Genomic DNA, 15,727 nt, shown 5'->3' with positions numbered 1-15,727 from the left:
AAATCAGTAGAAACGGTAGAGTTGATCAGGAATTAGGCCAGTTTTAACATTCCATTAACAGTTATGCACCATTATGCTTGCCAATACGTCCCTTTGATTTGTTACTGTGTAAAAATGGCAGCTGTTGTGGCCAAACTTTGTGCTACATGTACCGGTCCATGCAAAACAGAGCAAAGACATAAATGCAGGCTGCGCTTTTATACTAGGAAACTTTGTGTGTTACAGATTATTATAAAAAACCGTTTTCAAATTGTAAATGCCTGTATGTCCCACATTGGAGCCCTTCAAACAATTTGCAGGCCCATATCATATCCATTGTAATCATGTGCATGTTTGTATGTACCAGTACATGACATATGTGCGTACTTTTAAACTTTTTTTTCCTCTTTTTTTTCAGGTATTCCCTTCCATGTGACAAACCGCAATTATTATGGAAGCCTCCTAATTCCATTAAGTGCTAAGAAGCCATTAGAGTATGAGAAAGAGCAAATGCTGCATCTGCGACTTGAAGCTATGGGTATGCATGTGTTTTTCTTGTCAGTTTTATTTTAAAGTGAGTTCATTGTTTGAACTACAGATATACATATAGCAGATTGCAAACCTTCATGCATCTGCATGAGTTTTGAAACAGTTTTGAAATGGGTGTAAACTGATACATGTAATTAACATGTATTACATTAAATGAGGTGATAACAATATCAAAATTTACCATTGTAATGAATTGCCAGAAAAAATATGACAATATTTGGATGCTATTGCAGTAACATTCTTAACAATTATGAACATTTGCACCCAAATTGCTGGGAGTTCTTTCTTGTGTAATCCTTGCATAGCTATATGGATTGTTTGTCTGGTATCTTCATTTGTCAGGAATTTGAAATGCAAGGTACATTTTCAAATTCTGGTGTGAAATAACTGCATTGCCTAACCCTTGAAAGTTCAACGACATAACCCTAAAGGAGCTGCAGGTGCAAATCTGCCTTCCTCAACATTTTTTCCAATATCACCACAATATATTTTTTTTGATGAGCAAAGCTTTTAGGAGTTGTTTTCAAAAACATTTTGCAGTCATTTCAATTTCAATTTTGTAAAAATCAATGAACCAATCTTGTGCAAGGTCTATTGTTCCAAGACAGGTCATCCAAAATATACATTTTTCCATTGCCATAGTCAATGCATGTGGGCTGGCACGCATGTGGCCTTGAACTTCAATGACACCAAAATGCATATGTCAGATGGAGTTAAAACTTGATATTTGTACTAATAAAAATTTTAAAATGTCAAGTATGGGACAGCTTAGTTCCTACCCCCCCCAAAGAATGGTTCAAAAGATCCTGGCTCTTTTAAGGACTTGAGGAAAGATTGTTTCAAAATCAAAAGTATTAAAATTTCCAATGAAGATTTCTAATAGTTCATCCAAAATATGATCTCTCTTTCTGTGTGAAAATGACATTTGAAAAAATTATATTGCCACCGCCAAGCGCAATGTAGTGACTATGCCGTCTAAAAACAAAACATTTTAAAGTTATCAAATAGTTTTTGAAAAGGTAACAGAGGTAAAGCAACAATTTTGAGTGAAATGTAAAGCAGTTGTCATCTCAGACTTTTATGTAGTCTTTGAATAAGTTGGAAAGGGATGTACGTAACTGCCATCATTGTACGTTTAAAGAGACCACTACGAAAAACCTTTATCTTGATGTATCTGTATGTGTGAAATACTTTGGTAACTCCTTGAGTAAGATATCTTGCACAGGGCACAGAGGGGCTACATACGCAGCAGCATTCATTAAAACCCTTTTGTGAGTGCAAGGTTTCCGTTATTGATTCCAGACTAGAAGAGAGTTAACTGGGTGTGTTCCTGATCTACTGGTAGTGTATTCCATTGGGCAACAGTTTTTGGCAAGAAAGTAAAGTTTTCAGCAGTCCTTATTTGTTGAGGGTGAACAAATGATAAGCCCAAATTTTGTCTGGTCAATCCACTGCACTTTGATATCAATAGAGAACTTGTTGACATTGATGGAGGGAAGTTAATGATGTGCTCTGTACAGGAGGGTCAGTCAGGAACTAAGCTGTCTGTACTTGAGCTGTTTTCATTTGAGGTCCCAAACAGTATAATCATAAATTGTTTAGTAGAGGTTGGAAGATCTGACCAGAATGTAAAGCAGGTGATGCCAAATGCCTAATGCAGGCTTGGCGCTGGGGGGGGGGTTCATGTACATGTGAGGATTCCACACTAGAACAGTTTATTGAAAGATTGGGTAACTGCATATTATAGACAAGGTCCAGAATACAAGCAGTAGAGGAGTTGAATAGTGTCTCTATAAAACATGGAAGCATCTCTCATGTCACAGTCTCTGGCATACATGTACATGTAAGCTTCAATGCAATATCTGAGGGAAACACTATGGAATCCATCGCATATCAGGCTGATTACCTCACAGTGACATCTTGTGACAACATTCTACTCTACTGTACCTTTATATCTCTTCTCATTACTATTTTTGCAGTAATTCAGAAATAGCTACATGTATGAAGTAGCCTTCCTACTTATCCCAGATTTACAATATTCTAGACATTCCTGAATATTGCAATCAAACATCCATTTACTTGTAAGGCAAATCTCTCAACCTTTCTCTATGGAGAAGTCTCCATTCATAAATACTTTGGCCTGCAAAGGTTTGAGATTCATACCCATACCAACGTCCTGTTTTGCATAAGTCTGTACATCTACAGTACTCGTGGTTCTTCATTTTGCATAGGAAAGGGATTTGCAACACTTAGAATTAGTAATTTGGAAACACTGGACCTTAATGTCTTGTGCAGCTTGGAGTTTCCCAGTTTTACCTAACTTTCCAATTGAATGCTTAAGTCAGGAACAATATGTTGAAACTTATTTTTACATATACATTTAAGTTATTCAAAATGTTTGTACTGATTTGCGCAATAGTAATATTAAGTAAAAGTGACAGGAACGGTGTATTTACATGTACATGTACATTGTTGTGTACACATACATGTAGGGTATATTCAAATGATGCAGAGCAAATGGGGCATACTAGCATTGAAAATATGAGAGGGATGTGATATCCCAACAAAAAATCTCCCATGTATGTGGCAGAGGACACTACTATAAATAAGGAATAGATGCATTGTACCTTGTCAGTACACTAATCTCTTGCATACATACATGTGCTTATAAAGTGTAGTTCCTCCAGTAATTTGAAAGGGTTGAAAAGGTTCCAAAATACTGCTTTAAGCATACATGTACATTTTACAAGGAAATGTAACACAAAAGATATTTTGTCAGGATAAATGGAAATGTGCCTCTCAAAATCAAAACGACATACTGTAGATTTCTGTGAATAATTCAGTGATATTTATGTAAATTTTGTTGTTTATTCCAGTTGATAATGCAGGCTTGCCTTTATCAAAACATGTATCAGTGCCAGCAAGGCAACAAAGCAAGTTAGGATTTGATGAAATCTACATGATTAATCTGAAGAGACGTCCTGAGAGACGGCAGAGAATGGTAGCAGCTTTGAAAGACTTAGGAATAGCCTTCAAAATAGTGGATGCTGTTGATGGAAAGTGAGTATGTAATGCTTAACAGCACTTCTCTTAAATTTATGAATAATTTCCTTTAAAATGAATAAATGTTCATCAATGAATCATCAAAATCTGTAAATCAAGCAGATATTATGCAAGACATACGTTACACCACATTTGGAATACTGTGTCCAAGCATGATGCCCGTCGATGGAAAAAAGATACAAAACTTCTAGAAAGGGTACAAAGATGAGCCACTAAAATGGTTCTGACTTTTAGAAAGTTGTCATTTTAGGAATGGCTGCAAGCTGTAGACTGGCACAGTGCTCTGCTGATGTCTTTTCAATAGGGGCCAGATTAACATGTTGGGTACTGTGTGGTTCATTGCTACTGTTGTGGAGCGCTTTTGTCCCCGGAGGTAATCTGCTCACACTGAATGCCCCAAACCGTGGTATACTGTTTCAAAACAAGGCTGGATTATCTCCACTATTGAGAGTGAAAAAGTGTTAGTATTTCCAAGCAGCCCGGTCTTTTGTTATGAGTATGGTCTTTTGTTACAAGGTCCAGTTCTCTTTGTCCGATTTTGGAGACCTGGCCACGCGTATAAAGAATATGTGTCCGAAACCGGAATCCCTGGCAGCAAGTGGTTAAAAAAGGGTTATTTTCTAGACCCCCAAATAAGCAGTATTTACGCAAAACATGCCACCACTCGGTACTTCCAAGATACTAGCAATGTCGTGCTGGTACAGGTGCCTGACTGATTTCAAGGGATTACACTGACAAAGCCTGGGGCCATGGGCTCCAGACTGAATGCCAGCCTGTGTGTATTTTGTATGGCAAGCATCCGGTCTTGGCAATGTTCACTAAGTCCAGACACTGACAATCAACAATATAATGTCCGGTAAGAAGCAGCTGCAGTGTTGCTGTTCCTTGCTGTACAGTGGTGTCCCTAGCTAGGCCCAAATCATTTTTCAGTTACCCAATCAGTGTTCAAAACCAGTGTTGCTTAATCTGTGTTGAAACTTCAAAATTATTCAGATAAATATTATTACTATTACCTCCATAATGTTTTCAGTGTTGTGAAATTGGTCCAAAAATAAAAAAACGGTCGCATCTGGAAATTGGCACAAATTCAGTTCCAGCCTTCTGAAAGGTGGTGCACGTAAACAAATATCAGAAAATGCCACATTAATGTTGAATTTCCTTGAAATTGATAACGACTATTACCTAGACCAACAATGCTCAATTCAAGCTTGTAAGAAAATAGTTTTCTAGTTCTGAGGGCACATTAAGAGAGTTATTGTGCTCTTCAGAAATCTGGCCAATAAAGAATTTCATTGGTCATTTTAAGCCGGTAAATTAAAGAAAGATTTCTTTTAGGGCACTAAAGGCAACATGTAATGTAACGCAACATAGGGAACTACCATGTCTGTTATTCTACAGATTAGGGGTCACTATGTATAGAGACTTTTTTGTGTGTACCTGTTCTGCCTGCCCAATGGAACTTGTCATTGAAATGGTCTTCAAGCAATACATATTTACTTAGTAGGTTATTTTCATTCTTTAATTACTCTTGGAAATTGAAGAATGTTTTCTACACTTAAAAACTATGTCAGATTAAGACAGGAGAAAAACTGAACCCCTCAATGTATGGGAATACCCATGTACATCAAAAACACAAAGACTGAGCTTATATTTCTTCCAAACAGCATGCTTGCAGTGAATCAGAGTCACCAATGCTTGACAAGCTCTCCATCTTTGACATTCTCGGAGTGCTCCTTGTTCCTTCCAAAGTGACAAATTAGTGACAAATTACATTAGCACAAAATGAAACTCGGACTGTCATGCAAAAAATTGGAAACTCCCCAGGCCAAATGATGGAATTACTGCTGACTGCTGAGTTCCAAACTGAACAGGTAGCCTGGTTTTGTATTGTTTTTTCTGAATCAGAATAGGTAGACATACTGCTTGACATGTTCCTTGAGACTGGTTTTTAAATATCCCTGAGTGAACTCATTAGCCTCTAATGTATTTTCTATTTCATCTTTAATGAGTTTCTTTTTTTGAAAGACTTTGTGGTATTTCCATTTATGAGACTATAAAATTCAAAGGTACAATTTATTTTTTTCATTGAAATCATGCTGTATTTATTTTCTCTTCACAGCAGCTTTAAGGAAGACACTACCATAATGTGGTGTCAAGTCTTCCAGTGCAAACATATATCAGATTAGTACAGGTAAATTATAGCACACATTTCTCATCAAGACAATTAAAAACAGAGTAACATTTTAAAAGTCATCGTCATAGTTAATTTAATATGAAATAACATGCAAGATGAAATGTTTTCATTGATGAAAATCAATTGAGAAAACAATATTTGAAAATTTCTTTTGTCATTGATACCTCATGTTTGCAACCTACATATGTACCAATGTCGGTACTGAATATTCTGATCATGCCAAACTAACCATCATGACCATACATTCATGTACTTTCATGTCATTATCTGCATCTACATGTACATGAACTATCAAAAGAGGTCAGTTACTGGTTTAATTCCAAGAGGTTCCTCTGAAAGGTATGAAATGACAGAGGGCACCATCCAGGGGGTCCAATGAGGGCTATCCCCTTCCCAAAAAAGAAGTAACAAAATTTTTGGAAACAAGAAGATATATGCAATGTTTTTGTTGAATTCTTATTCCCTTCCTTCAACAAACAGGCAAAAGACCCATCATGTAGCCTTAACCCCTAAAGACCACACAAGGTTGAAACTTGAAAATGACTTTCCCACAAAATACTTGGTTCTGGATCAGTCCTCGGACATGGCACGGCTGAACTTAGCATGAGATAAAGGAAAGCAGCTATCCTTGGAAGAGCATTGGCCAGTCACCTCTGAATATATCATCAAGAAAGTCAATTTCTGAGGACAAATTCTTGTTGCTGAAGATCAGCGTGTCACTGAGCTGAAAGAAAAGCACAGTTAAAAGAAGTTTAGACTATTGTGACTCCAAAACAAGGAATAGATTTTCCAGCTCTACAGGAGATATAGCCAGGCTGAGGCTGAGGCACAGATTAAGATAAAGTTCTGAACAGTTTGAAGTAACATTGAGACTGAGTTACGCAAAACAATTGTTTGGCTTCAGCCAATTGTACCTTGGGTATGGAGAATATCTTCAAGTTGGCAATGAATTGCAGAACCATAGTCAGGCATAGGGATGAAAAACTAAAATGAATTTAACCACTTACTGCTGGGGACTCCGGGATCGGAGACGAATGGTTTATATGGGTGGCCGGGATCTGCGAACTCGGACAAAGGAAACAGGGCCCTGTAACAAAAGACCGTACTCCGAACAAAAGACCAGGCTGCTGGGCATTACCGACATTTTTCACTCTCAAAAGTGGTGATAATCCAGCCCACAGCACCGCTGCACGCTAATCTGGCCCCTATTGAAAAGAGGTCAGCAGTGCACTGAGCCAGGTTCGTGAACAAAAGACAGTTATACAACACTGCACAATCTGGGCTCTGTTTACAAGGCTGCTGTCCTGGCTGAAATACTCGGGCATCAATGAAGGTTACCTGTCAACTTAGAGTAGTGCCTAAAGATTACTTCGTGCGGCTGAAGGATTTTGAAAACGGAAAAAATACCGGCCCAGCATCATCAACATTGAAAAATGCCCCGGCATGAAGTGGTTAAGAAATTTAAATCAAGTAATTTGATTAAATTCACAAACCACGTTGACCACCACCTTGTGATGACCATATGGCAACTGTACAAGGTATGCTAAGTTGGGCTCAGCTGTTTGTCACAATTTACTTTATTGTGTTAATAACACATCATATGAAAGAGTTTTTTCTACTTATTCTGCTGGTCTCACAGGCTGCGATAAAGGGGATGTAGAGGAAGAATTCTGGTCAAGTTTTGTGTTGGAATTTTACTGTCTTCAGCTAGTGATTCCACATTGCAGTGTAAGCAGCTGTAATGTGAGTGAAACACATGATTGATTGCATTGTGACCTGCAGGGACTGCTGTTGTGTGCTGCCCACCAGCTATATTGTTATGTCCTCACCAAGCATCCTTTGCCACATTGGTGCACTTTATGGCTGATGAGCTATGGAACAAGGAAAAGGCTACATAATGTAGACAAGGTTACAAGAAATGTAAGTTTGGAAATGCTCCTGTGTTTTACTACCATATGTGGAGACACTGAAAAAAATCCAGGTCCTGTAAAGGCTCCATGTGGCAGCTGCACTCAACCAGTAAAATGTAGCCAAAGATCCCTTCTTAGTGAGGAATGCTTGGTGTACGTCCGTCCAAAATGTATCCGAGGTATTTCAGTCACTCTCTGCAAGAGACTTATTTCAAGTACAGTTGACTGGTTCTGCCCATTATGCATTCTTCACAACTTACCCTTCTCAACATGCAGTGAGGGTTCATTTCGTGGGCTTTTGATCCCATCGTTCACCCTCTACTGGATTCTTCCACACACCAACCTGAAGTTGTTGCCAAAGAACACCATTTCTAGATTATTGCTGAATGCCCAAAGTATCCACAAGAAACAATGAGATCTCCGGTCTTTTCTTGAACTTAGTCGTCCGGATATAGTTGTCATAACTGAGTCTTGGATATTGCCTGACAACTTTGACCTCCTCGCATGTCTGCCTGGCTATTCAACGGTTCATCGTGACCGCAATAACCATGGTGGTGGTCTGATGGCAGTGGTCAGTGAAGCACTGCTGCCTATCCATCTTTATCATCGTAACATGGATGTCCTTAACCTTCAAGAAAATCAAATGGCTGGTAGACATCGTGTATCTACTTCCAAACTCCAATAGCAAGCAATTTGTTCTTCCGACTTACTTCCTCAAGAACACACCATTACACACCACTTGGACCCACAAATACCTGGGATTAACCCTGAACAGCAGTCTGACCTTATCTGATAATGTCAACGGTCATGATCAAAGCCGACAAAACCCTAGAATTCATCAGGCAAATTGCAAGGGGAAGTTCAACTAAGGCTGTTTCATCACTTTATAAATCTATTGTGTTGCTGGTGCTCGAGTACGGATTGCCTGCTTACTGCCTTATACTGCTACGTACAAACATCGTTAAACTGAAACGGGTCCAAAGGCGAGCTAGCAGAATGTGCCTAAGGTTGCTAAGAGAACCACTACATATGAGGAGAGACTTCAAGTATTGAACTGGATGTCACTGGATAGCAGAAGGACCAAGTAGTACGTCATGTTTTTTGTCAAGTGCCCATTTGGACTCATTGACTACCATTCCGTTTGGGACAATATTGCAGTTAACATTTGCTGCCAGGACCATTTGAAATTTCACCATGGATATGCCACAACTCTTGCTCTCGAGAACTCCATAATTCATTTCCACACATTTAGAATAACCTACCTCCTCATATTGCACTTTTATACTATTATACTTTACTGTTTACTAAAATAAATTTGTCAGACTACTTCCAGAATCTTGAGTGAATTTTTCCTTAATAATAGGTATTTTCTACACGTGTGGTGCATTTCCGCCCCTCTTCTCAATTAACCAGCTGAATCTTTTTGTCTATGTTTCTATTTCTTGTAAGACCTGGGTTTAGGTTTGTCAGTAATGTTTTGTAGTCATTGTCTGTTCTTGCGTAAACTTGTGGTCAATTGTGCTTGGAGTCTTTGTTTTACAATGAAGGCTGTTGGTTGTTCTTTGTTGCGTCAAGGCAGGTCTTTGGTTTGTTTAGTGGTCTCTGAATGTTTGTTACAGCTGTCTAGTTTCATGCTACTTAGTCCATCTTGTCTTGTTTGTTTGTATGTCCAGATACTTGTTATATTTGAATCAGTGATCAGGGTAAAGAACCCTTTATTTCAATTTTTGTTAAATATTTCATCTATATATTTGTATCTGTTAATTGTTTAATATTCATCTGTTGTCTGAATTGAATGTTCTGAATTATTCATTTTGTTTTTATTACTTTTTCTCTATATTCTAAAATTGTGTGTATGTTAAGCTTGGGTAAGCAGGTCTTAAGGCTACAGTGTTTAGGTACACTTTTGCTTCCCTGGTCGGCTTGGAATGTTTTATCCTTGTTTATAGTTCTCCCTCTCTATTCATCCATATTTTACCTCAGTGTTGTTTCCCCTTTTTGTGGTATTGTCGTTGTAAATATATATATGATGGTCAAGTAAATAATAATAATAATAGTGATAATATTGTCTAAGCCTAGGTGTAGCGCATAGAGTGTAGCACCAACTAGTACATGTACCTACAGAGAAGATACTTCTTCAGAGACAGGTACATGTACATGTACCAAGTATAAAGTGTGTACAAGGTTTTAAACCAAACTCTAAGTTTTAACAAAACTAGAGTTCACAACAACTTGTTAACAGGGTACTCACACGTACATGTGTCAAATAATTAATGAGTGAAAAAATGCCATCAACCACATGTACATTTCACATGCTGTACATGTATGTACGTACAAACTGCTGATTGTTTACATGTACCTTGCTCTAAGGTGTGCAAAAAGCAGTTTCGTTTGGTTTGTGATCCAGCTCCTTTGAGATTAATAGAGCAATGACTTAGGCTTGATTAAAACTCACTTTATTAAAAGCATGTTGTTTCTGGTTTTTGTTTCATTGCATAATGACCAAACATTTCTAATCTCAATAAAATACATGTGTACTACCTGTATCGTGTCAAACTCTGAAGTGGGTAATTTAAATCCTTACCCGCTAACTCTAGTGGTCTCTTGCTGCCTCGACCCAGTGACCAAAAGGCAGCATTGTCGATACATCCAACCAAGTGGACAACCTTTCCCTGGATGCTGATGTCACTCGACGAGACCCTCAATACTGTTCGGGCCAGCTATGTACAACATGGACCCGCTCTGGTGCTGAGCCAGTCTGCAACTCAGGCTTCCGAACCCGCTGGACTGTTATGCTGCTGTGGTTTTTGACCAGCTCAACTCCTCTCGTCTTCCAGCCTTAAATGGATATTTTGGGGAAGAGTGACTCTGAATCTACCTAGCTGTCAGCTGGGGCTCCCCTGTCCAGCCCCTCGCTGAGCAGGAATCAGAAATGGAACGTTCCTCAGGCATTCTGATCCATCCAGCTTCATCCACATCTTTAACCGCTAACTCATCCACATGGAGAAACACAAGCATAAATGCTCCTCATCTTCCTCCATTGAGCCAAGCGTTAAGAAGACACACACCTTCAGACAACAGAATGTGTCATCTTTACCTTTATGGCAGCCTTCCAATATTTCTGAGATGTCGTCAACTTGATAAAAAAATCCATCGGTGGCTACACTCTGGATCCAACTACTGATCACATCATAAATGTCAAGGTATGGGTAATGTTGTTCCTCACCCACCGGTCCACATCAGCTCCCGCCAGATGTTGTAGAGGTTTATATGAAGCCAACACCATGGGACTAGGTTCGTCATGTAGGCTCTTTGGTCTAATGGCCAGCATGATGAACCTAGTCCCATTGGCTTCATATGAGACCCTTACAACTCCATCTCCTAGCCCGTGCACTGTTGTTCAAAAAGAGACACCATCAAGCTCCTGGTTCTCATAACAGCAACTAGTCACCTGCACCTTCATTGGTGGTTAATGACACACCATCTCGATAGAGGCCTTCTATTCTCAAGGACAGAACCCAAGTTCACAAGTAACCATCGATGCATCTCACCTCTGTTTTGGAGCCTCTCTTCCCCCAACCAAGTATCAAGAACCTGGCATGCTTGACATTAGGGAAAACACATCAACATCTGGGAGCGTCAATCAGTCTTCAATGCTTTACGTCACTTTTGGACAAAGGTCAAGGGCAAGGAGCGTCAGAATTTGATCAGACAATTCTATGGTGGTAGCATACATCAACCATCAGGGTGGCACACGCTCTATCAAACTTTGCCTGCTGACGTGGTAGATGCTCCTCTGGTCAAAGGACCATACATGTACCATCGACCTACAGATGTACCGCAGATACGCCCTCTGGGGGAAAGATTCGTCCAGTGGACCCTTCGCAACAACATAGCCAAGATGACCTTACCACTATTGACAGACCACTCATAGACCTCTTTGCTTCAATAGAAAATGCCCAACTACAGTGGAACGTCGCTATACTGAACACCGCTATACCAAACATTTGGCTGTACCAAACATCATCCTTGGCTCCCAGTATTAAGTGCACAAAACCTACCGAACATTATGTAGTTGCAAATCAACTGATATTCGCCACAGCATGCATCAGAGATCGATCCTGAGTGGTAGCTTCACAACTTTTAGGATAAACCAAATATCAATTTTGTAAATCAAGATTTAATAAAAAACAAAAATAATTAACAGATAGATTACTAGAAACCTCAAACATGAATGCAACGGCAAAACATCACGAAAAAAGCGAATCATAGTATCACAAGAGGGTGCACTTCAGTTAGACAAGAGATGATATAAATTCAAAATGTTATGCCATGTCACTTGACTCACTGTGATGTCCTGGTGACATACTTTAATAGCAGACCTGTAGGGCATTAAGTGAAGCAGTGAAGGATGTTAATCAGATTTCAGAAGTCTGAAGATTGATTTTAAGAAAAATCCACAAATTAATGACATAGTGATAATATTATGCCTTTGCTTTGCATTACAGTAAATGTTTGTTTTGCAGGTCAAGCTGCAATCTGATCATGTATGTATAAAGATATTGTAACTTATGAATATGCATGTTCATTGTTCTTTATTAATACATGACAACGTCGTCTTCAACATTTTTGTGAACTAGTGTATTTAAAGGTTTTTGTGCCTACTTCAATTTGGATACCAGAAATTAAGATGTCAGGAAAAGTGTACTAAAAGTCTAAGAGGGGGGTCTCATTCGTTGCATTATGCTGCAAAAGACAAGACAAGGAAATTTGTTGTCCACACAAAAACCCAAACACACCTTTGAAAGTGAATGTGCATGGCATGTACTTTATAAAAACTGACAATTTCCTGTCCTTATTGTTTCTTTTTGTTTCATTTTGTGGTGTTTTGACAGAGCATTGACGGATCAGGACCTGGAAGATTTAGGAGTTGATATGTTACCTGGTTACAGAGACCCCTACTATGAACGTGTTTTGACCAGAGGAGAGATTGGCTGCTTCCTTAGCCATTACTTCATATGGCAAGATGTAAGATTGAATTACACCAATCTGTTGAAAATATATTCAACATTTTGTGTGGTTGTCCAAAACTAGCCATTTACACATGTGTAATGTGTGAAGACGGTCATAATATTTTAAAACAAACAAGTGCTCCTTACAATTGCAGTCAAAAACTACACAAAATTTATTTTGGCAGACAGATTTGTGTTAGAGGTTTCATCGAAACCTTACACCCAATGCTGGTTATTCAGTTACGTGTTAAAGGATGTGGAATGACCATAGCACATTCATCTTGTGTTAGCTGTAGCCAGTGTTAAAAAGACTGCCAAGATCTTTGATTAAAACCTGCATGTTCAAATCAGAAGGTTTTTGTATAAATGGACATCTAAAAATACTTCTAAGTTTTACATTCATAAAGATTCATGTTTACCATACTTTGGACAATCGAAAACATTCTGTCATAGGGGGTGATTTTGGCAAAATGATAAAAGAAACATGATTATTAAAAAAGAGCCTGGGATAATTAATTGAATTTTGGAAATAACAGCAGTACAGCTCAATGTAACTTTCCTCCATTTGTTCAGAAGTTTATAATTGTGTGTATTGATAGAAACTACCATTTTTAATTGTGTGTATTTATTTAGATATTGCAGGTCCATTATTCACCTGTCAATGTGCCAATTTTTCAGGTGGTGAGAAATAACTACAAAAAAATCTTGATATTTGAGGATGATGTGAGATTCAAAGAGTCATTTAGACCAAAGATGGAAGAATTGCTACAAGAAATTGCACAGAAAAATCTGGACTGGGAGCTACTGTAAGTGTTTTTTTTAGCTTGCTTACACACCTGATTACATGTATTGGTAGCCTAGTGGAGAATGTTTGTCTATGCTGTGATGGATCTAGGTTCATTAAAATACAGGAATACAAAGACACTGAGGGGGGTACAGCCCTCAATTCCTTGTTGTATAACTGTATTTCAATGAACTTAGAATCCCAAATATGCCTAAATGGGATCTACATGTACGTGTATTTCCATCTAGTGCAAGTCTGTTCACAATTAAATTGTTCCTTGCCATGTACATGTGTGCGTAGTTTGTGCAACTTAATGCATCTTGGGGGTTGACATTTAAAGATTTTACCATGGGTACTACCTTTGAAAACTGATCCATGTGAGGACATTGGAGATTTGACCTGACAACTACCAAGGGCAGACGGGGGGAGGGGGGACAGTGGGAGTGAGCCCCCCCCCACAAAGAGCAATAAATTATTTTTTTAAAGATAACGAAAGGCAAAACTTTTAGTCTGTTTAATTTACCTTCATTCAAAAAGCCCATAAAAAGTACCAAAATCTCTCAGAAAAGCCTAAAATGATTACAAGAAAAATTTCTAAATTTTGCCCCCCAAAAAAGTCCCCCCCCCCAAAAAAAAAAAAAATTGGCACTGGATCTGCCCTTGATGTCTTCAACATGAAAATCCCAAGATGGAATCTCTTTAGAGCTATAAATTTGAGCTTACATGTATATGGGGGCAGTAATGGAAATAACTTCTCAAAATTCTGCTTAAGGTTTGAAATTTACAAGTACATGTAGGTCCATTCCAAACACCAATCACGTTACCCTGCTGTTGCAGCACTAGTTGTACCTCGTTTCTTTTTTCCTATGTTGAGATTTTATTTGCATGAACAGAAATTACGGAGATGATGCCTTGGCCAATCACCTTGGTAACATGTCAGGAAAGACAGACAAATAGACTGCTGCTCAATTCATTCATTATACAAATACCTACACATGTAGCATTACCATTCAAACATATGGTAATATATGGATTAACACTTTGTTTTGCAGTTACGAATCAAATTATTTAAAAGAGAAGCACAACATTGCTGTAATAGATACTATTGTACCCAACATTGCTGTAATGGACACCAGTGTACCCAACATTGCTGCAATAGACACCATTGTACCCAACATTGCTGTAATGGACACCAATGTACCCGACATTGCTGTAATGGACACCAATATACCTGACATTGCTGCAATAGACACCATTGTACCCAACATTGCTGTAATGGACACCAATGTACCCGACATTGCTGTAATGGACACCAATGTACCCGACATTGGTGCAATAGACACCATTGTACCCAACATTGCTGTAATGGACACCAATGTACCCGACATTGCTGTAATGGACACCAATGTACCCGACATTGCTGCAATAGACACCATTGTACCCAACATTGCTGTAATGGACACCATTGTACCCAACATTGCTGTAATGGACACCAATGTACCCGACATAGCGGTAATGGACACCAAACATTGCTGCAGTAGACACCATTGTACCCAACATTACTGTAATAGACACCAATGTACTCCACATAGCTGTAATGGACACCAATGTACCCGACATTGCTGTAATGGACACAATGTACCCGACATTGCTGTAATGGACACCAATGTACCCGACATAGCGGTAATGGACACCAATGTACCCGACATTGCTGTAATGGACACAATGTACCCAACATTGCTGCAGTAGACACCATTGTACCCAACATTACTGTAATAGACACCAATGTACTCCACATAGCTGTAATGGACACCAATGTACCCGACATTGCTGTAATGGACACAATGTACCCGACATTGCTGTAATGGACACCAATGTACCCGACATTGCTGTGGTGGATACCATTGTACCCAACATTGCTGTAATGGACACCAATGTACCCGACATTGCTGTAATGGACACCAATGTACCCGACATTGCTGTAATGGACACCAATGTACCTGACATTGCTGTAATGGACACCAATGTACCCGACATTGCTGTAATGGACACAATGTACCCGACATTGCTGTGGTGGATACCATTGTACCCAACATTGCTGTAATGGACACAATGTACCCGACATTGCTGTAATGGACACCAATGTACCCGACATTGCTGTAATGGACACCAATGTACCCGACATTGCTGTAATGGACACCAATGTACCCGACATTGCTGTGGTGGATACCATTGT

The 15,727-nt window shown here is 39.0% G+C and overlaps 1 protein-coding gene across 3 annotated transcripts in view; it reads left to right on the top strand.

Annotated features, from left to right (window-relative positions):
- Positions 1-15,727, top strand: part of LOC110981575 (procollagen galactosyltransferase 2-like) — a 50,960-nt gene that overhangs the window by 22,698 nt on the left and 12,535 nt on the right. For all 3 annotated transcript variants that reach the window (XM_022239231.2, XM_022239230.2, XM_087143685.1), the window contains exons 5-8: positions 398-517; positions 3,405-3,588; positions 12,591-12,723; positions 13,386-13,513. In XM_022239231.2, coding sequence (XP_022094923.2) covers positions 398-517; positions 3,405-3,588; positions 12,591-12,723; positions 13,386-13,513 — 565 coding nt within the window. The remainder of the gene's footprint in view (positions 1-397; positions 518-3,404; positions 3,589-12,590; positions 12,724-13,385; positions 13,514-15,727) is intronic.

Source organism: Acanthaster planci, linkage group LG11 (genome assembly GCF_054643075.1).
Source record: "Acanthaster planci isolate LZ-2023a linkage group LG11, COTS_SCS, whole genome shotgun sequence".
In the NCBI taxonomy this organism is placed as follows: Eukaryota; Metazoa; Echinodermata; class Asteroidea; order Valvatida; family Acanthasteridae; genus Acanthaster; species Acanthaster planci.
This window is presented reverse-complemented; position numbering and strand designations above follow the sequence as displayed.